Source organism: Pipra filicauda, unplaced genomic scaffold, assembly GCF_003945595.2.
Source record: "Pipra filicauda isolate LSUMZ 115617 unplaced genomic scaffold, ASM394559v2 scaffold8_size5757611_pilon, whole genome shotgun sequence".
NCBI classification, from domain to species: Eukaryota; Metazoa; Chordata; class Aves; order Passeriformes; family Pipridae; genus Pipra; species Pipra filicauda.
The window spans coordinates 1,878,585-1,902,272 of record NW_024105087.1 but is presented as its reverse complement, the minus strand read 5'-3'; the positions used below and the strand labels follow the sequence as shown (position 1 = coordinate 1,902,272).

At 35.3% G+C, this 23,688-nt stretch overlaps 1 protein-coding gene across 2 annotated transcripts in view; it reads right to left on the bottom strand.

Moving 5' to 3' along the window:
* LRBA (LPS responsive beige-like anchor protein) overlaps positions 1-23,688 on the bottom strand; it is a 402,048-nt gene that overhangs the window by 112,445 nt on the left and 265,915 nt on the right. For both annotated transcript variants that reach the window (XM_039391039.1, XM_039391040.1), the window contains 4 exons: positions 20,160-20,277; positions 18,559-18,661; positions 16,591-16,706; positions 14,197-14,309 (listed from right to left, as the gene is read on the bottom strand). In XM_039391039.1, coding sequence (XP_039246973.1) covers positions 14,197-14,309; positions 16,591-16,706; positions 18,559-18,661; positions 20,160-20,277 — 450 coding nt within the window. The remainder of the gene's footprint in view (positions 1-14,196; positions 14,310-16,590; positions 16,707-18,558; positions 18,662-20,159; positions 20,278-23,688) is intronic.

Sequence of the window (23,688 nt, the reverse complement as noted above, 5' to 3'; positions counted from 1 at the left end):
CCAAAAGTGAATTTAGCAATTCCACATGTAAACTGCTGTAAGAGATCTAAAATATCTCTGGATATACATGCAGAATATATATGCAATACAAACTCATATACATATTGAGCACACTGTCTGTATGTTATTAATGTAAATTATGTTCATCTGTATCGACAATGGATGCATTCGAGTATAACCAAAGAATAAACATGAAAAAAATTTCCTTCTTCCTCTTCTTCAAGAATAAATATACTTAAAAATACACTACAAGGTAAGGAAAAACTTTAAAAGAGAAGTCCTTGAACAAAAGTATCAGTAATTAGTCTTTAATTCAAGCATAGTTCAAGCGAAAAACTATGTCTGCTATTCAGATGATTATTTATTCAAATAACTGCTTCTCTGCCGCTCATGTGAAATTTGGTATAAAAGCTTCGAAGTATTTTCTCTTCTAGGACAGATTAGATCTTTGAATGACCTAAGATCTAATCTTACATTTTTTTTACTTAGAGCAGCTTTCACATTGCAGTAGGATAAAGAAAACATCTTAGGTTAATTACAATTTTTGCAGTTCACTAATTTGAAATATAACCCTTTAAAAGAAGTTGCTCTTGTATAAAAGGATTTTTATCTGATTTAGCAAATTTATTCCAGGGAAGTATGAAACTGACTCCAAGAAGTCTCTTTGTTGCAAGAACCATTTTGGAATCTACATCTGTACTGATTTTCCCTAAAGACTCAGCTATGCTTGAGGGGAAAAAAGAAGAAAGAAGGTCATTGGTAGACAAATTATATAAATTAAAAATAGAAACAGTGTTGTGTTGTATGGTTCTGTAACATTTTACGTATTCTCTTTATCTGCCTCTATTGTTATTACTCTCCAAATGAGTATAGCCCAAATCAATAGTTATAGAATTACATTCCTTGAATATAAAGCTAAATCCAATTAGAATTGATTTCATTCTCTTTTCAAAAAAAAAAAAGGTATCATGCAGAGATCTATATAGCCAGAATCCACAGTATTGATTTTAGCTGTTATTGTTACAGTTGGTTTCTGAAGCCTGCAACAGGACAACTATCAAGACATGTCACATTTATTTGCAAGCAAATAAAAAAAGTCTCCAAATGAAAAAAGCTTAGGGAAAAAAAAAAAAAAAGAAGAACTGTGGAGCTGTGCACTGACAATGATACACTATCAGCTTACTCAGAGAAGTTACAGTGGGAATACACACATTGAATTATACATTACACGAATGCACTGATTTATTGTGGTAATAACATCCACCTCATTAAAAGATTCTGCTTTGCTGCAGTTGGAGGGCTACATATTGTTTACTGCTATAAATTAATGGCAGCGCACAGAAGACTGTAGAACCCTTCTAACAATAGATCTGTAATGACAGTGCTGTATATCACAGCTTCCCCAGCAGCTTCATAATAAAATGGAGACAATGTATTGGGCTAATACATTCTACCAGGCAGGCCCATATTTTTCTGACAACTGCTTCTAAGGATGAGGTGATTCTGGTGTGTTACACTGCACTGTGAACAGTTAACTACAGAATAAAGCACGTACAAGGAATATTCAAATATTCTCTGACATTTAAGTTAGCAAAAAAACCCCAATTAACTGAAATTCTGCCATTATTTCATATTTCAAAATTAACAGGGAATCATGATTACATACTGTACTCCCTCCCCTGTGGGTAAATGCCAAGGGAAGAAGAGTAATGCCAAGCTAAGCTATGCTTGATGTAGCTGTGAGACCTGAAATTTACCCTACGCAACACAATTCCCCTATGGCTACAGACCTCTGAGGAAGAACGAGCTGAAAAGCTTTCATACTCTGAAATTTCAGAGCATACTTTATTTGCAGCACCTCTTTTCCCAGAGGAAAATTAGATATTAGTGCAATAATAAAAAATGTTTATTTAGAGAGAGAGGGAAAAATGGAAAGTAGAGACAGAAAAATTCCAATAGGCAAAAACAATGGATGAGATTATGGGAGTAAAGATGAAGAGAGAAATCACTTATGGCTGCTGAGTATTCAAATGGTATTGAAAAAAATGAATGATGATGTGTATGGTTTTCAAGTCAGTGTTCATTCAAAAACACGGTCCAAACTGGAAAGAGAATTAATGTAGAGTAGTTTCTGTTTTCACTTTTCCAGAGGCATGATTACCTGCTTTTTGACCCAAAGTGGTTGTTGTTACATGTGCTACAAATACGAAAGTTACAAGCTATTCTTAAAGAAAAACCAAAATAAAAAACCAATCAAACAAAAAACCAACAACAAAAACACCAGACTCACTTGATATTAATTTTTGAGGGCTCTCAAATATAGGAATACCACAAAATAAATAATCTGATATTTTTACCAAGAACTGAACATAGTAAATCTCAGTATTTGGACCAAGCTTGCTTTCTTTGAGATATAACAAAGAAAAATGGTTTGCTGAAAAATAACTGAGAAAACACACTCTTATCATCTACTGCTGTCAAATATGTCCAGACACTATGGTGTACAGTTATATTTGTTAGTTCTCAGTCTTACTCTGTGCCAGACATTGGAACAGTGACCCATCTTGCCTTTATTTTCAGAGGAGGCCCATCTGCACCCAGCAGAAGAAAGCAGAATGTTCACTGCTCCTCTGCACAGGGCAGAAAGTCTCCTGGCTTCTGCCACTCATGGAACACATATATTTTGGAAAATTGCTAATGAACTAAAATAAACAGATTGATTTCTTGTAAAGGAAGAATTACAGTACGACTATTTACAGTTCCACATTTAAGAAGAAAAAGAAGTGCTTTTTATTCCTATCTAATGTGGTTTCATATTTTAAATAGAGTTACTCCAAATAACAGACACACACTGTTCTTACCTGTGCTGCCTTTTGTTATTGGCTTTTACATATGTTTCTGTTATTGAAACAAATCTTGCCACTTTTAGTGTTTCCTACACAGTATAATACTGGGAAGAGTTTTAAACTCATTAATATTCAAAATCCATGAAAGAGAATATATACTATGTACTATGGCAGTTAAACTGCATTTAATTCCTGCAAACAATAAGTAGTCAAGACACCATACTTTCATCTTCACTGTTAACTTTTGCCTCTTTTGGTGAAAAGGAAATCTTGACAATCAACTACTGGAAATCAGATTTGTGCAAGGGCCTGTGAGTTCTAAAAATCAGACAGTTCCAGAAACAAGGTCTATGTTAACCAGTGCAAGCAGAAAGATTTAAAAAAATAATTAGAATATTATTATATGAAATCTGTATTTCAAAACGTCTTCGCCATGGGGGGAGGGGGGGGGAAACAAGGAAAGAAAGAAAATTAAAAAAAAAAAAAAAGAAAAAAAAGAAGGGAAAAAAAGAAAAAGCACTTTTCCTTGTGACTTCTTATAATGTTTTCTTATCCACATCCAACCAGGTACTTGTATTCCTGTGAATACAATTGTCTGTATCATTGAATTATGTTTGGTAGCATCCTTGCCAAGTATGATGTTTGTTTTCCATGCATCTTATTTTCAAGATGACTATCTGGTTTTCAACACTGATATTTTTCATATATTTCACTGGGCTTAAAGGACCAGGGGGACCATTAGGTCATCTCATCTCGCCCTGTGTTTGTATGACAAACTGTGAAATGCCTTCCATTACATGATTTTGAGCCCAACTACTTACACTTGATTACAGCATGAGCTGTATTTGGCCAACCTGCTTCCCAGAAAGGCATCTGACTCTTGAGTACGTGGACAATCTGCTACTTTTCCTGGAAGCTTTTTCTACTGATAATTCTGATCCTCATTTGAAAAAATATATATGTCATTTTGGTTATGAATTTACTGGTGTGTTATCAAAGAAATCTTGTTACACTTCTCTCTGACATATCAGAGAGTCTTTATTTACCCAATATTTTCTGAATATAAAGATACTTATAGACTGTAATTCCACCTTTTAATAAATGTAAGACATGGAGCTCTTCAGGTCTTCCATTTTAAGGCATTTCTTCCACCCTTAAAATTTCTCTGCAGCTTGCCTTTAGAACTAGCAGGATATTATGACTGTAGTCGTAATTCTAATCCATTATTCTGAATATAGGTATTTCAAATAATTATGACACTTGAAAATTTGTAGGGACAAGGAAAAGAAATGGGATAATAATGTAAAACAAGTTCTGAAGAATACTTCCTGTTCTTTCTATGTCCACCTGAAACTAAAAAAATTTTCAAGTGTAAGTAAGAGTGGCAAGCAAGCAGGTCTTCATATGGTCCACAGAGAACAAACAAACAAAAACCATAATTGCCCTACTTACAAAGCAAAGACAATTATACCTTCTCATATAATTAGATTCCTTCTCAAGTAATAGATTAATTGCTTCAGGGAGCAATGCAGAGAAAATATAAATAGGTTAAAAAAAAAAAAAACCAAACCAAACACAACCAGACCACTAGTGTACCAGTGGCCACTAAACATGACTGTCTAAATTATTTCTGTGATCCACAAAGGAGTTAAACTCCTGGTTGCCAAACGTAGGAGGTTATCTGAAGGCAAGGATGGTGCTTTACATGCCCTCTTTTCTTTTCTCACTAGGCTCCTGATACTGGCTGTTCATACATGTAAGACATTGAGCTTCTGGAGTAGCTCCTCTTTTACATCTCAAATGACTCAGCATCTTCCCACATACACGGGCTGTGCACATGAGACAATAAAAGCCCGCCAAGAGCACTCCAGTACAGCAAACCCGCAGTTAACTCCTACATGCAAATGATTTCTTTGCTTACATATATCTTTTTATTTACACCGGTGAGGAAACACGGATAAACAGCTAGCAGCCACCTCATTTAATATTTGCTCGCACAGCTTAGGGAGCAGGCAACTGTTTCCCAGCTGCTCTGTTAACGAAGCGACAAGTATAACCAGCTGACTGTGATCAGCATTTTTATCCAATGCATGATCCCTAGATATTTCCTGATACACTGCATATGAGATTAAACCCTGTAATCCTCTTATCTCAACGTTTTCGAAAATAAGGTTAATACAATCTATACATACTAAAAACCACTGAGCTTTTTTACAGAAACATGCTTACAAGCTTTCTTTGAAAAAAATCCCTATTTACCAGAAGTCATGCCAAGAAATTTATCAGATCACATTAAGTTCTAAAACAATTTTTAAAACTCCAATTTCTATTCTCGGGAAACTGAGTATTCAATAAAGGGCTGGAATAAAAGCAGAAAATAGTCATGTGCATGCAAATTAAAACTATTAGTATACATGGCTTGTATTTCAGATTTTTTTAAGAGCATGCATATTCCTTTGAGACAGCAGGAACCATCAGGAAAAACTGACCTAAAGATGATCTAATACCTAGAATGTCTGGACATGTCAGTATAAATAGTATTTAATGGTGCAAAACACAGAAGATTCCCAAGGTCCATAGTTAAAAAAATTGATCATAAACTAATGTTAAGCATAAAAACGGAAGAAAAACTATTAAGCAATATTTAGTTATATATTAGTGACAGAATATACCTCAGGTCACCTAAAATCTGGGAGGAATTTGGATTTCAAGGAAAAATCTCCATGCCTTCATATTACTAACAACAGAATCAAATGCTATTACAACCATCTGTAGCAGATTGCAAAACAATGCACTGCTGAACTGCAAACTTGCAAGCTAATTAAGCACACTAAGGTTTAATAAATTGTTCAGCACAACCAAATGTGTCACAGACTGTGTATCTGAGGTATTACTTCACCTTAATACTACTGGGAAGCCAAACTGAAGAGAGTTGTTATGTGTTGTACACTTCCAAAAGGTCAGGGAGAAAGGAAGTTGCGTGTCCCTGGGAATTATGAGGAAAAATCAAGCTGCTTGCAGGTAGTGAGGAGGGTATGGCCTCTAAGTAGCTGCCTGCCTTAGAAAATAACCCTGCCAGCCAAAAGCAACCATTGGCATATACTATTCATGACATAGTCTGTCAAGAGAAAGCAACCTCTGCATTGTTATTCACTTACTTAAAAAAAAAAAAAAAAAAAAAAAAAAAAAAAAAAACCACAAAAAATCCTTCTATGGATTTTGAGGAACAGGATTTAGTGAGAAGCCACATGCACTTGAGTCATAGCAGGAGATGAAAACATTCTCTCTTCTGCCTTCCTTTCACAGACCATGCTCCTTTGCCAAAATATTATACAGGACACAGAAAACAACAGCCTTTATACCTAACACCAGACCTACACCAGACAACCAGAACTAAAAATATAAAAACTAAAAACAAACTGCTAGTTTGTACTAGCAGTACAGGACTTCATGCTAAAAGCTGACACAAATTCCTATTTTCTGCAGATTCCTGTCAGGGCACACAAAATACACATTATTCTGTATCATGTGTAAGCACCAAGCCCGACAAAAAGAGCAGCAGCAGTCTAGAAATATGTACTTGGGGAGGTATAAGAAGTTTTTTACCATAATCTGTACTGTTTCATAAAACTATTACAATCAGATTATATCAATCCTGAATATAAAGTCAGCTAAGAACCCATCAATGTATCTTGTTTCACACATGCACTGCTTTGCTCCTAAAGTGAATTCATCCATCATTTTATTCCCTGTTTCATGAGGTCTCCTGATTAGTCAGCCATCACCTTCAATACCATCAACAGACCGGTATTGTCAGAAAGTTTTATCAGCTCCCTTTTCATCTTTTTCAGATTACCATACATGCTGAACAGTATAAAGTACAGAACAGACCTTTGGAATGTCAGTGACCATCCCATTTTGGAAGCCAACCTTGTCTTTCTGATTCTGAGGCAGTTTCAAGTGATTGGCTGGATATGATATGTAAATTATTTAATTAATCTTGTTAAACTATTCATCTCGAGCTTTTAGGATCCTATCATCTTCTCTTAGTAACCTTTTTCTACCAATTTCCTTCAGTTGATCCACATTTTTGTCTGTTGATATTTGAGTTTTATAAAGATCATCTGATGTGTCCATCAAAGTAAGTCCACATCCTGAGAACCACCACAAACCTCTTCTTAAACAAAGAGTATCACTATTTTACCATGATCTCATTTGCTGAGCACTACTTTTAAACCCAGATTATTTTTTGACCCCAAGAGGCTTCCTGCTGCTAGGAGTTTGACCAACTCAGTTTTAGACAGCTCCAGTTAGGTGAGATAAATCTCATATTCATTTCCCATATGAGTGCAACTTTCAACTCAGCCACCATAATGCTTGTTCAGAAATCTGAGTTCATAATCTGCTAGAGTTCAAATGTATGAATATAAAACGGAAGAGAGACTGTATCAAGAGAATAACATTCACTTTACATTAGGAAGACAGAAAATACATATTTAAAATGTCTATGGCTCAAGTCATGTGTGTGAAATTACTTTATTTTGATTGCTAGTAGATTTTATGACCAGACATGTGCCCCATGGTTTCTTGTGATCATTTAAAAGGTCATGAACCTCCCTCAGTTCATTTCCAATTAGAGGATGACATATGTTCAGAGCACCTAAAATTGACACAAGAGCAGGATGGACAATAACATCAGATACGAACTTAGGATATAATTTTGAACATCCATGGTTAATTTTGAGCTATGGTTTTTCTTGTCTTTGAGTATTTCTGCATTCAAAACAAGACTCCTCCTTCAGGCAGGGGAAGATTATGATTATTAGGCTTATTACCAAAATTATTCTTTTTGATCCTGTAAACTTGCCTTTTGCCCTAATATCTAAATAAATAAATAAATAAATAGATTGCTTGAAGATAATTAAGTGATTCTAGAAAGTGATACATGCATCTGAAGTGCAAATAGTATGCTTCTTATGACTTCAAAAAATAAGCCTCTGGTGGGAAAATAAGAGAACAGGGAAGAGAAAGTAAGAATGGCAACAAGATGCACTCTATCATCCACTTGTATGTTCTCTAGAGGAGGTGGTGTGACACAGAGAATAACCAACTAAAGATGAGGGGAGAAAAAGGTCATGCTATAAAAGGATGGTTATAACACTGTCAAAGAGCAACCTAAATTATCAGAATATTTTAAAAAATTCTATCTACACTAAGAGTAGAATTTCAGAAAGCATGTTTTGACAAATTATCTCAGAGGCACATCTGGGTCAAGCTTCAGCCTCAGCAGGTCCCCACAGGAGTTGTGGAGGAACAGGCTGCTATGGAAAGCATGTGTTTATTGCAAAATGCATGGAAATCACATGTTTATTATGAAAAAGGCCCAAATACAAATGCTGCATGAAGCTTAAACCAACAAACGAGCTCAAAAATCTGTCTTTTAAAGTGAAACAAGAAATTGATACCAAAATCCAAACAGTTAATGTCTCTAAGGACCATGTCTAAGTCGTGCTTGACAATCCAATAACCACTTAATTTAAATAAATCAGTCTTCCTCGTGGCTGAGTTCTTGCTTTTCTGCCCGAGATTGTCTCGGGCGGCCCTTGTCCGTGGTGCTGAACCCCACGTCCTGGCTGAGACGAGGTTTGCTCTGAGTGGGTCCCTGACCATGGTGCTGCAAACATGGGATTGGGACCGAGGAGCCAGACGACTGGGGCAGATCAGCCACAGACCTATGGGGCCGTTTGCAGCTTTGTCTCCCACTTTTAGCAGATGTGCTGAAGGAATTGATACAACAGATCAACTCAGATGTCAGAAAGAATCACTGACCAATTTTATCATTCATCCAGGATGGAAATCTGTCTGGGTGTTGCTGGCATTTGAGAGTCTCACAAAATCACTTTTCCCCATTTAGAAATGGGGGGGGAAAATATTATTAAGTCAAAACCTTTCATGGGAATATAACAGACTACCCAACACTTTAGTTTGTGCTGTTTCTAACTACAAAACAGATTATCTGGTCTATACAAAGAAAGTCAATAATAGTCCTAAAATTATAGCACTGTCATGAGATGTGAACAGAACTTCATGATCTTGCAAAGCCTTCTTTAAAGGGGGTCTTTACAATTCCCTTCCCACCACCTCTTTTCAGATCACTCTCCTTATATTCAAAAAGAACAGATCAGGAAGAAAGGGTCTTCATTCTCCCACCTAGATTTTGCTCTTGTGTGATTTCCTAAATGGAACCATTGCATGAAAGGTTCTGCTCAGAGTATTGCTTCCCTGCTTGAATGCTTCCCTCCTCCTAAAAATTTCTCCCAATATGATTATGCCAAATGTTTAGGTCTGTTTACCCCTTTGCAGAAACACATATGGAGATCCAATGTACATCTACAGCAACATGATAAACCAGTTTCTGTAATCATTTCCCTCAACTCTGCCTTTCTCTGTACATAATTTTAGAGAGGATGCAGTGTTCCTCTCCTCAAAGAAGCAACTCATCTTTCACAAAGACAGTATGAAAACTTATTATCTGATAATGAAGAGGATCTGTTAAATATCTGTTAAATATTTTTATGCTAAAAACATAAAATCCATAGAAGACTAAAAACGGAATAACAAAAAATGTGTCTCCTTTTCAGATATTACTGCTTTAGGCTGACTGTAGACACCTCTAACACTCTCTGGAGGTGATCCAAAATTCTAGAAAATATAATGGATTTTCTCTTAAGTAACATAGATTATGATAGAAAATCTGAAATATTTTATTTCCTGTACTGTCCTGTTTTAGCAGGGATTCACATTCCTGGCTTTGGAATGCTTTTTAAATAAGTGGTATCTTTTGTCACAGGTACAGATGACAAATTTACTGTCTGAAATACCAGTGACAAGGCAACCAGGGCAGATGCTGAGCCCAGCAATGTCAAGCCTCAAAGGTTTTAGTGCCTAAATTCAGATGTAATTGCCTATCAAAATAAGTCATCACCGCTGCACCCACTATTGTTAATTCTCGCACTGTTCCTCTCATCCTCTTTTAGTGTCCAATTTTGAGAACATGCTTTATGCTTAGAAGGACACTGAATCCTGGTGAGTTTATCAGTTTTAAATGGTAGCAACCTGAAATCATTTTGTCTTGGAGCATGAGCTGAATAAAATGTTAATTTTTGTTTCCTGGTTCACAGAATGCCTGTACAGATTTTAATGCTACTCTAGAAAAAAAGATTTCTTTTAAAAATTTGCAAAACCGTAATAGGTGCACATCAAAATATTTGTTACTTTCTATCTCTTTGCCAAGAGGTAAGAAGAAATAACTAAGCACATTTAATGCCCATCCCACCCTGTCTCCTCTTAGAGGAAAATACGCAGCACAAGTTATGTGCAGTGAATTTGTGCTCCTGAAATGGGCACCCTGTAACAGAATTCAGGCTGGCGTGCTGAAGAACAGTCAACAGTGAAGCTGACATCAGAACAACAAAACTAGTCTACTTTGTCATAGTAAAAATCCATTACTTCTCTTCTGTCAAAGTGTATTTTATATCAGTGGCTCCCACATACCAATTAAACACCTCACTTCACTGAAGGGGAGAGCTATTTGTTGCCTTTGTACACTTGACTGGAAAAGTAGTCATTACATACATAACAGCCACTATAAAATTGATGATGATTTAGCAAATATTGCACTGAAATGATAAAAATGAGAATAAAAATATTATTATGTACACATGTAGCTATAGTGCAGACAAAAGAAGATTTAAGAGTGGCATAAATTTCTTCTTCTAGTAGTGTCAGCTCATGATCTTACAGAAATTTTGTGCCTTTTGAAAGAAAAATTATTAACAGTTGTTTGCATACAGCAAGATCTTGTAACAAACTTTTGAGAGTAAAAAATCACGCTTTCATATCTCAGTATTTTCCATGTATTTTTACTTCTATTTTTTTTCCCTACTGAAGATCAGAAACACAACAAAATTTATTGCTTCTACTGAATAAGGAAAAGGAAAAAAATGTGGTTTTGAATAACATAAAGTAATGCAGAGAAAGGCACACGTTCTGGTGGGAAACTGTGTCTGTTGCATAAATAAAATATATACAGCTATAAATATAATATGTAATACTCATTCCAAACCACAGTCACCTCTTAAGAAATAAACACTTGAATCAAAGCAGGGTAACAGACTGGCAGTGCACTCCTGGCATTTGTCAGGAGCATTCATCAGGCTGACAGTAATATTAACCACAATCCATTTCAGTTGCTTTGGTTTATCATTGTGTGACTGATGTTCAAAACAGTGCCATGAGAAGCTGCTTAAATAAAGTGTTGGTTTAACCTATACACTGTAGTCCTTTAAATCTGTACTAACTGTGGACTTCTAGATAATATATTAACAAAACTGTTACTTGTATTTGATGCTTTGTAATACCTGACCATAACTTGCAATTTCTAAATAAATTTTTAAAAAGTTAATTTTTCATTTTCTTAGGTACCAAAAAGAGTGAAAATATTGACCTGACACCCTTTCTGCCAGACCAAAATCAAAGTTCTCCTTTTCTTTACTCAGTGGGAGCACTACATTGTGATGAGTTTCTGGATGTGCATTAAAAAAGACGTAAATGACTGTCAAAACCATGTAAAAATTTAAGTGAAATATCTTTAAATATTTCAAAAACCTTACGCAGTGCAGACATGCTACAATACATAGTTACTACTTGTTTGGAAGCATTATCCCTGAGATAACAGTGCTAAAATGAATATATCACAATATACATGGCATTCACAAATTTTCCTTGTTGAATATTAGCAAGGTCTTTCAGATACTTGTCACGAATTCATCATCTGACACTGAGTTTAACATTTAAACTATACAGAGTTGATGCTGCTAGAAATGCCAAAACAATGACCAAAACTTGAACTGCTGTATCTGAGACAGGTATGGCATAAAGACTTTCACTGCGTGTATGGGAAGGACTGACGTTCATCCACAACAGCATCAAGACACACTATCTGATCAACAACATTTAACAGACCACATGGGAAAATTCTTGTTAAATATACATATATGTATAAATATTCACCAATCCCTAACAACAGGGACAATTCCCTGATAATCTCCTGTTGAAGATTAAAAACTGCCAAGAATATCATGTAATAAGGCCTAAATAACACTAATGGAACTCCTACTATTCAAAATACAGTACGACTGACATCTAATACTGCAAAAATTATTTGCTGTATTAAGTTCACAGTTTTCCATCAAATGACTGAGAAGGTTAAACATAGATACAGATACAACCTAAGTAACATCCACTTGGCACCCTAAATAATGACCTCTCTCAGCAACAGCAACGGAAAGATTCCCTCAGAACTGGAAGTAGACTTAGTAATTCTCCTCAAAGATTACTTTCATGAACAGAGAAATCCTTATAACTAGTCTCTGTAAATTAAAAAAACCCATAGAAATAGAGCAGGTTTGCTATCCAATTTCTTGATGGAGACAAGTGCACTACCTAACTTTTCCAACTTAGAATATTCTGTGATTTCTCTGATTCTGTAAAATGAGGAAAAATGCTCTACACTGCACTTAGTTCTATTTCAGGGTGGAGACAGAAACACTAGGACTACAGTGTTGACTGAATCAACTCTTTAAAAATGAAAATACAATTAAAAGGAGACACTTCAGAACTACAGCAGCCAGAGAATCCTTTTTTTTTGTTTGTTTGGAATTATTTTAGCAATGACATGATACAAGCAGAAGTGTAATTTAACAATAGTTAATGGAAAATGACATTGCAAAAATCATGTCATGACCAAGAAACTCATTAATGGTTAGTATTTAGTTTATGTACTAATTCAAGCTACACAGAGTTGATGTTACTTTTAAGTTTTCAGTTTTCACTTAAGTACAATTCACGAGTGTACTCTAGGTTGCTGACAGGTAGTTTTAGTTGTAAACTACCTTCAGATAGTTATTGGTCTGGGGATTATTAATAAAGCATTTATTAAATTCAACAAGAAAAATTACTTTAGAATACTGTTTACCTTCAAAATTACTTTAAAATACTGTCTACCTTCAAAAGATTTGTTAAAATATAAAATATATGCAGGTTTACCCATGAATATGGGTCTGTGTCAGTCAGACATTCTGAGAAAGCACAGAGTTAATGATTTATTCAAATTAAATAACACTATTAGAAAATGTTACAATGACAGTACCTCAGAATCTCTGCTTCAGACTTAAAAACATTATTCCTCTACATAATTAATACATATACAAAAGGAACAGTGTAGTCTTCAAATATACATCGATACTAAAAAATACCTGGAGATTTTCACAGACCTGTGTTTAGCTTAATCAACTGCAAACCGAAAGCAAAATCTTTTAAAGCTGTCATACTTCTGTGGGGATTTTTTTCTACCAAATTACCAATTTATATGAAAGACTTCTGTAACAAACAAGCTATAATTAAAATATATTCCTAAACTTTTCTACTTATCAGCTGTACTGCTCCATGTGCCAAGCATTGCCCACAAACTTTTAAAAAAAGATCCTGTTTGATGATTAGTGCACCCAGTTTTCAAAGAGAAAATGGGATCCTCCTACTTTGTAAAATGAAATACTCCTTTCTTGGAGACCATTGAAAGGGAATAATCACATTCTATAAACAGGTCGTGTAATATCACTTCTGCGAATGTGTGTGTGGGTGAGGGGGATGTTGACAAAAAAACCCCACAGGGCTACTCTGCCAGAAGGAAGTTGTTTGGAAAAGTTGTTAAAAACTGACAATGTCTGTCTGACAAAGGACAGTAGCACTGCTTGAGCATACCTGAAGTGGCACACAGAGGAAGTGAAAAAATAAAGTTTCTACTTACTGGAATACAGGATTTAGAAGTATTTAAAATCTAGTGGTATCACAGGCTTTGCTACTAAAAAAAGCACAATTCTCATCAGAGAAAACAGAAAAAAGCTAATTTTTAATCTTCAGCAGCATCAGAATTCCTAATTTCATTAAAATTTGAAATGAAATGTAACGCGTATGTTCTAACTAGGAGCACCTTCCAACAACAATTATTAAGCTGATACAATCAGAAGCAATACTAATACATCAACAACTCATTTTTACATGATCTGATCCCCATTACCAGTATATGCATGCAGAAATTAAACACTGTAATGGTTGCTGGAGGTTGGTGGAGGTTGGACCTACTGACCCACTGCGATCCCTTTCAAATGTGACCAAGTCTGTGATTCTATGTTGTGCTTTTAACATTAATGTATTAAACACAGCAGAAAACATTTACAAGACTGCAAGCTATTGTGATAAATATATAAATAAAATATCTGACGACAAATACCTTTGACAAGTCCCTGAAGTTGCTAGGAAGAGTAAGGTCCAACTCATCTGATTCATAGTTGGTGATAACCCAAGGGAAGACAGGGTACTGATTTAAATCATTGTAAGTTCGACCTGACAAATAACAAACAAACACCCACTGTGAATAAAGAATTATATTTATCTAAAATACCAGCCTCTAAAGATGCAACAATATAATTTTATGAGCTCTTCAAAAGAACTGCAATTCATTTCAGTCCTTTTATCATTTCAATATCTACTTTGCTTTATTGAAAGGATAATGAAAAAGTTCACAAACTGCTAGTATTTAATTTAAAACATTGCAGCCCATTTCACTTTAATTGTAAACTCTTTTGCATACAGTAAGATTGACAGTTAAATCCATTCATTTCCTATGCATTTCTCCTTTCCTTGTTTCTGTCATCTTGTCCTCCGTTTCTTTAAGGTGAAACACTTAAAAAAATGGAGGGGCAATGATTTTTGTTGATACTAAAGAAGTAAAGCAATATTTTCACATACTGTATTAAATACAATATGTGAAAGCAGAATGAAGCAGGTAAAATTTTAGATTGAGAAATTATTCAATTAATAATTGGTTCATCTAGAGAATGCACTTCAAGGGGAATTACTCCTGGCTCCCTGGCTATCTATGGATACCCCAACATTTATCAGAACACAAAATTTGTTCTGGATGCAGGTTCATGTGTACACCTTCATGCATCTAAGATGAAAATAATATCCTTCTTCCGGTAATAACCAAATATTCAATTAGGATAAACGTATACTATACATACACATCCACCACATAAGCTGGTTTCTAATTTTAAAATGCATAATTTTTACATGGATCCTGTCTCTTTTCATGATATTGTTGCAGAAGCTCATTCATTCATATCATCTTCAATCAGTATGTTCTTGAGACTTTGTACACCCTGATCCTAAGAATCTCCAAGGACAGGTTTTAACTTCTTCCGCAGGAATATTGTTTTACAATCCAATCTATAAAGTTGTCAGAAAACATTTTCTAAACTTCTACCCAAGCTTTTCTTCTTCCAGTTTTCTTACACCATTCAGTATTTTTCCAATCTGGTTTGTAGGATTTTTAAATGGTATAGTCAGATCCTTTCTTGCCCTAATTGGTTGGTTACGTTGCATATTATCTCTTATTCAGGATTAAGGCTACTTATGTGACACAGTGATAACTATCTTTATTTCTTTCCATTTTTTAACTCTCTATCATGGGCAACTCAACCTTCCCTTTTTCTATAACTTTATCTTTTTGTTTCTTTTAACCTCAAACACCAACTAAGTAGGAATTGAATTTATTATTTCAATAATATATTAAAGCTGAAAGGGATCATTCATTAGAGCCGCTGAAAACAGTGTCATGATTTGCCTCATTCAACTTTAGCAGTAACGAGGCAAGGAGATCAACCCCTACTTATAAAAAATCTGCCAGTATCCTGGCATCTCTGACTTAATGACTGATTACAGAAACTAGCAAAACTGACCATTTGTATAAAATGTAATTAGTGAGAGCAGAGGCATTTGTTGTGTCAATCGTGTTAGCAAGAGCCAAGTCTGAAAGGGAATTAACAGATCTTTCAACACTGTCAATACCACGGAAAAGAGAAGAAAACTGAGAAATTTTCTAAGTTGCTCAGAGAATAAAATAAGCTGGGAAACAAAAGAGAAGTCATGAGACCTAACAATCAGCCTCCATTTACTAAACTGAAGTCAAGCTGGTTAGAAGCTAATGGGGTAAGATGAGTTAAATGAAATATAGGTTAGCATTTACAGAATGAGTGGTTAGGACAAAAACACATGGTTACAAATCAGAATTTGGGAATGTATGAATGGTGTCCTAGCACAGCAGCACTGATGATCCAGGTGCTGCACTCTTTTTTGAGACCAATCATACATCCTGTAACAGTAGTATTTATTGGCTCCAGGAATATCCTGCTCCCTAGCTGAGATTTCCCAGCCCTACAGAGAACTTGTTGCATCTATGATATTTAGGGAAGACATTAGAATATTAGAATACTAAAGATAAAGAAATTACTATTTTTGAGACTCTCCTAAATAGCAGACAGTCTATGTAGAGCCTATCCTTCTACAACAGTTATGACATTCTGACTTCAGACAATATTGTAAGTGCAGTTCAGTATAGCACTATGAATGCCTCTCTAGTCTTGCATAAACACAAATATACGTATGGATTAGTAAATTTAGTGAAGATTTTTGTCAAGCTCTTCAGGAGAAAATCATACATAGAAAAAACTATTCATTAAAAGAGCAAAATCCAAGTTGTGCCCCACGTCTGTTGAGAGTATGCCACGATTAACTCCTTTTCTCTGTTATCATAATAATTTGTAAGTATAGTAATTAGCAATACCTGCTATAGTGTTTAGAAACATCAGGTATTCAAAGTTAGAAATTTCTCGGTGTTGCCATCGCTGGGTCATATTGGAAGCTTTGAAAATCTGTCGTGGACTAGCCAAAGAAATGCGCCTGAAAAAACCAAGAAAATTGTAAGAAAATAATGAGAAAACCTGGTGGATCTTCCTTTTTACATATCTGAATTTTAGTGGCAGTTGTACACATTCTTTTTACTAGGTCTGTGCAAGATTTCTCTGGAGATCAAACTGCTACTTGGATACTTGAAGTTCATTTTTAAAGTTTTATAATCTAATAAGAATAAAAGACTTAAAACATCTGACAGATGGATATGTCAGGATTTGAAAGATTTCAAACAGAAACCTTTACAGCTGTGCAAATCGAGCTGCTCCATGACAGCTTGATGTATTACAGAAATATGTTACTAAAGATTTAGAGAGATGGAAGACCATCAAATAAGAAAATTACAATACTTTTAAAATTTCACAAAAGAATAAATTAATCTTTTAGGATAGGTTTTTAAATCCCTCAAGAACAAAGGAAAACAATGATAAGATGATAGAACTTCATTACAAAGTCCATCCTCTGGAGATCTAAATTCTGGGCAGTGTTGGGGAGTTAGTCATAAATAACTCAAGACTTTTAGAATTTGATGCCAGATTTTCTAATGTTTGTGAAAGAAGATTGCAAAGTCATTCCTTGGAGTGATAAATCAAATAGAGAAGAACTTATCATAAAATTCCCCAAACTGTTTTGTTCATAACAAAAACATCTGTAAATACCAAACCCACATCATTTAGGGGGAAAAAGAAATCTATGTATAGTTTTAGTTAACAAAACTTTACAGGTACTGCCAAACAATTCAAGGAAACAGTTACTGTAACTGAATTCTTTTTAATAAACTGCATTATATTATAAACAAATCTATCAGATGGGAAATTCTGAGCAAGTGTGTCTATAGTTCAATGTATATTTAAAAATTTTCACATGTAATTTGTTTCTGTAAATAGAAATCCTGAAGTTCTTACAGAATGGCTATACTTGCAAGCTAAACTACAAAACACAATAGAAAACATCCCCAGCTATTTTAATCCCATTTCTATGTACAGAAATCTATTAAAAATAAAAATTTAGAGAAACCACGATCAAGATACTCCATAAGAGTTGCTGCTGATTCTAAAAATTTGGAGATTAATCTACTCGTAACGGCTTATAATTCATTAGAATACAAGAGGTAGCCAATCCAACTAGAGATGAGGTATACCTCAAAAACTTCTATTCCCATTACCCTCAGGGAACATTAAACTGTGCTGCTGTGTTTCACCCAGAGAATTGCTGGTAACCAAGCTCTCATCTTCTGCTAAAAAAGATGTAGCAAACTGAATCATATCCTTCAGGTTTAGGATCCAAACACACAGCCTGAAGTTGGAAAACTAATTTCTCACCATGTCAAATTTGAACAGTGTCCTCCAGAGCTAAAAGACAAGCACAGCGTATCATTCCTTCGCATCCAGTTCAGCTTATGTTGTTCTACACATCACTACAATAACCTTCTGATGAGGAACAATCATTTTCATCTATGTTTAAATACCACAGAGGGTTCAGGGATGTCAAAGTTAAGCTAATATATTTGAATGCTGCCATAAAAGCTAATCAGTCCCACAACCAGCCTTAATTTTTGGTGAGTTGGCAAGCACGAAGAAACCTCTTTTCCTTTAGAAAGGTAAATGACTGAGTATCACTGCCAAAAAGACAGAAATCACAAAAAAAAAAAAAAACAACCAACCTCAAATCCAAAAGTTGTTATTAGGCAAACACATCGCAAATAGCACGCAGAAGTGATAGGCTGAGGATGTGCACGTTCTGTAAACTAGTAGGTGGTAAAAGCTTCAAACCACGTGGGCTAGTTTGATGAAAAAAGACCTCTTAGAAGCGACAGATAAAATTATCTCAGATTGTAAAATACCTGGTCTGGGGCAGTCCAAAGATAGTACCAATACCGACCCGAGGTAGACAGTTAACCACTTTCTTTACTGTTGCTTGGTCAGGGAAGTTGAACATGACACCCACTGTGAACACAAGAGTTGAAGTACAGCATGATTTTACACCTTTTATTTTAGGCTTTCTCACACAATAAAATTTAGCCCTAAGTTTTGGCTTTAAACAGGTAAAAGATTAGACATGTTTTCTTCAGGTTAGTATAGATTTTTTTTTTATAATTTCCAGAACTGCTTTTATTTACCACTAACAGGAATTTCAATAGAAGTTGTCACTGTTACAAATCTTATGAGGTTTACATTTGTTTTCCCTTCTGAATAGAAGTTAAATCTATATGCACAGATTGACTGTCTAGAACTGATAAAGTTTATATTTACACATTTACTAATTTACTTTCTAGGTATTTTCTAGACATAGTCTTCAAAATATTATCTTGATATTTTGTTTGAATTATTTGAATGACACTAGTGAAGCAGCAACCCAAAAAAGTAAATAACAATCTAATTATAGTGTCACAAATGGACATTTATGACTTCACAGAGTACAACTACAGGCTACAAAACAGAAAAATATTTATGCATATGACTAATATTCTGTTGGACAATATGCACAACAGTGCTCTACAAGATACACACCTGATATTTACCAGCCACATTCAAGATCAGACACCATTTTAAGCTATGATAAAAACCTTTTTACTAGAATACTGACTGCATATAACATGTTATCTATCCTATGAAACATTTATCGATTTCAGGACAGTGTTCCATATCGTTACCAAAACAATGTCCTACTTTTTAAAAGCACTTACTTTAAAAGACTTACTTTCTTTAGTGTCTTTGTATACAGTTTTCAAAGTTTCATACCAGCACAAAAACAGTATCTGAAGAATTTTAGTCTAAACTGCAAAGACATCATATAATCTGGTTTAAAATAAAATGCAGGAGGACAAAATGGCAGAAGAAAGTTCTCTAAGTCTCAATGCACTGTGTTTTGAGTGACTTGTCACAGCACATTGTGTGTCTGAAAAAGGAACTGAAGAAAGGGAGGGTGAAAAAAAAATTCATAAACAAGTCAAATCCACATTTACTTCTTGGAGTTGCACTAGGGTCTAAATAAAAGACATTGTTACTAGAAATAAAGCATGAAGGCATATCAGTCATTGGTCTAATCCAGTAGTGAAGTTCTTTTATTATGCTGTTTTGGTGTGTACAATTAATAACTATTAACCTTCAAAGGGACACAAAAAATCCTTCATGCATAACAGATCAGAGGTAGGAATGTCTTAAGCAGGAGTTTTCAGAGAATGCCAAATAAACACGCGGATATAAATGAAAGTGAGGCACTGCTAATGCACAGTTTTCATGCTTGATCATAAATCCTCATTGAAAAAAAAAAGTGAAAAGAAAAACCAAACTACAAAATTACACTAACTTGAATACTGAGAAATTTAATCTAAGCCCTCCTTCTGTCTACACAAATCCATACCAAAACAGATGTGACTAAACATCCAAACAGAATACACGTGGCCCCAAATCCACACCTGTCATTCCTCTAAACTCACCGTACCTCTATTTGCCATGAATATCTCCAGTGCTGTATTTTGCAAAAGATAACGTCGGGAAAAGATAGCTCGAATCTCTGAAAAGAGCCATTTTCCATGGAGTCCTTCTGTATATGCCAGAATCTAGAAGAAAGAGACAGAGAGAATTTTTTAAATATGTTGTCTATATAGGTAATACCTTGTAAAAGGGAAACTCTTTGACCTACAAATATGTATCCTACCAATTACATGCAAAATCTGCAGCAAAATAAAAATATGCTCAAACTTCAAATCATTCTATGAACCTATAATGGATTTTTGGTACTCCTAAATTCAACTACTCCTGTCAAATATTTTAAAAATTTGCTTGTACTTTTCCCTTTAAAGACAACTGCCTATTTTCCACAATAGTTTCGCAGTTTCAGAAACAAATGTTTGGCACTTCAGCAAAGCATTAAAACGTATTCTTAAACATACTACTAGTAAAATTAGATGTATCTGCACTGACTTTAGCCTTGTAATAACAGGTCTGTAACAAATAAGCAAGAAAAAATGTCTTTAAAGAAAAAAAATGTTCCTTACGTTTATCGTTAAGGCAACATTCATTAATTCTGGAACCAGAAAGGTTGGCTGTATAAGAGGTTAAGTATCATTTTGTCAGCTAAGGTTAAACACAAACCTGCAAATGAACTCAGTATAATCTCTCTATGGAGTAAGCGGTTGTCAAAGTAACTTGTTACAATTCCTGTCATCCCATCTGACAGACACAGATGCTTAGTCTGCCTTCACAATTCAAACTAATCCCATTTTCAGTCCTCAGCCACTTTGTTTCTTTGTTGCTTCACTTTTTCCTTTTCATTTCAAAGCTTAATTATATAAGTGTTAAGGGACAGAGAGACTGGACACTTCTCTACCTCAGATTAACAAACCATAAGCGAATGAAATTATGAGATTTGTCAATTTTAGCAAACACAAAAGCACTTAACAGAAACCCATCACAGAAAAAGAGACTCAGAAGCAATCCTTGTTAACATCACTCTTACCACAATTTCACTTGAGCAATATATTGTGTACAAAAAAGAAAAAGTGAAATTCAAGCACTTAACATAACAAAGCCTGTTAATGAAATCAATCATTTGTTTACAGATTTTTAACAAAGGAGGATTTTGCCTCACATGTAGCATATATTCACAAATAAAACCTGCATTTTTGTAGCAAAGAAAGCAGAGGCACCATTATAAAAGCTCTACACAATACAGTATAAAGTACAGTACCACGTTTGTGAATTAAAAGCAAACAAGTCTGGCAAAACAAAAGCAGATAGCACAGATGATCAGAACATACAAAGTAAATCATCTCCCACACCTTTCTTTTTAACTTAATCTCTCATCTTCACCTCAATACAAGTGCCACAGTCAACTTCTCTCCCAAGCACACACACACACAGAAAGAGAAGGAAAAAACTGAATAATTATTCCGGTACAAAATTCTAGAAATGTGATAAAAGGACCAGAGAATGTCAATGGTTGCTACACATTTCTGGAACCGGGGAACAGACCTGGGCCACGCTGACACTTTCCATACCACATCCATAACCCATCCACACTAATTGGCAGATTTGTATAATTCTGTGGTGCTATTCAGAACCACCGTGGTTGGCTTTTGTCACATGCATATAAATATCCTTTAAGCGCACGACATCAAAAGAGGTAACAAAGGAGACAAAGTTGCAGCGCTTGTGTACAAAAATCTCTTAGTGCTTTTGCTGGTCTTTATCCCTCTTACAATCTTGAAATTGGAGCTTATAATTTCAATGATTGGGGGTTTTTTTTGAGGCAGACAGCATTGTGATAACCTCTGCTTTTCCGTAGTAACTATTAAAATACAACAGCCTGCTTGTCGCTATCAGTCTGCGCATGGCAAATTCAAACACTTACTATGTGGATACTGTGAGTAATATCAGCAAGTCGAAGAATTATCATTTTTACCCTGTGAAGTTTTTTGTGAGAGTGGGAACCCTGCACATGACCCCAGGCTTGCTGCATGCAACTTCCTCAAAACTGGAAGGAAAAGCACCGACTCGAAAACAGCAGAGTTGGTTTGCACTGTACACCTTGTACAGCCGGTGTGAAGTTATAGAATTCGGCATAATAGGATTTACAGCAGAGACTGGAACTGCACTGCAGAAACACTACCAGCCACCGCTATAATAATTCTCCGAACTGCTCATTAACAGAAGTTATAAGGAAAGAGAAGCAGCTGAGGCCGGGCTGAGCAAGGCCTTCATTTCAAGTTGGAGTGGTGTCTGCCTGGTCTGCAGCTTCACTTCAAAGTCTCTGGAGTTCAATTAAAACTGGATTAGGTGGAAGCAGACCTTCTTTGGGACACTCTGTTCTCTGAAACTCCAGGCACACTGACAGCACCCTAGACAGAGGTCTAGCCCGCCAATGAACCAGTTGCCATGGAAACTGCAGCATTGCCCCTGCTCCCTGCTCATCACACCACCTATAGTAGATGAAAGGTCCAGAAGACAAACACATTTCTTTCATGTGCATTACTAAGTATTCCTTATGAAAATCCAATACAACCTTTTATTCCCTAACAAATATCTGATTTTAGTAACAGAACCTCCTAGTTGCAGAAACAGACTCACTCTCTGAATTAAATTCAGCATTTTTATTCTGGTAAAGGGAATTTTTTTTAAAATTGTTGTTATCACAGCCAATATCAGAATCACAATTGTCAAAAACTATTTTTGCATTTGCCTGTTTTCACCCATAAGCCACACAACTCAGAACTCTTACTTCAGAATTTAAGAACAACTATCTTCTTCATATTATTGTACAATATGTTGAGTTCAAAACCAACTACTTTCTGCCTTTTGTCACCACCAGTTTTGGAACAATTTGTGGAGCAGAGATTAATGAGGGTGTATAGTCTAATTTAACCTGCACAAGTACTACTGCCTCCACATGAAGAAGTATTTATAGAATTTCAGTTGATTCAACCCATCAGACTGAAGTTTAATCTACTGCACGTTTCATTTGTTTCAAAAGACACCACACCTTACAGGACTAAAGACAATTTATATAGTTTAACATTTCATTTAAAAACACATAAACAAATGAGCCAACTGTAAAGCTCTACGGTTCCAAAAATCTCATCAGACAAACTGTTCCGTGATTAGACTTTGGCAAAACCAGATGAACAGATGTCATGACAACACTCCTAAAGACACAAAATTACTTTCACCTTTGCATGAAGTCCCTTGGTTACTTCAAGTATCAGAAATGAAGGCCTAAAGCTGTAATCAGTGCTCATACTCATGCTGCAGGCCCTGACACTACACAGCTGGAAGAAATTCCCCAAGAAACCAGCAGGTAAAGAACAGCCAGCTTCAAATTCCACTTGCAGGAGATTTTGAAATCAGAGCTGCATGAAAGCTCAGGTAGCACAGTGCTGATCACAAATTAAGATCATACATAAATAAAGTCCTCTCCTCACGATCTACAGTTATATATCAGCTACTTTCCCCACATTAAAATGATCCCATAG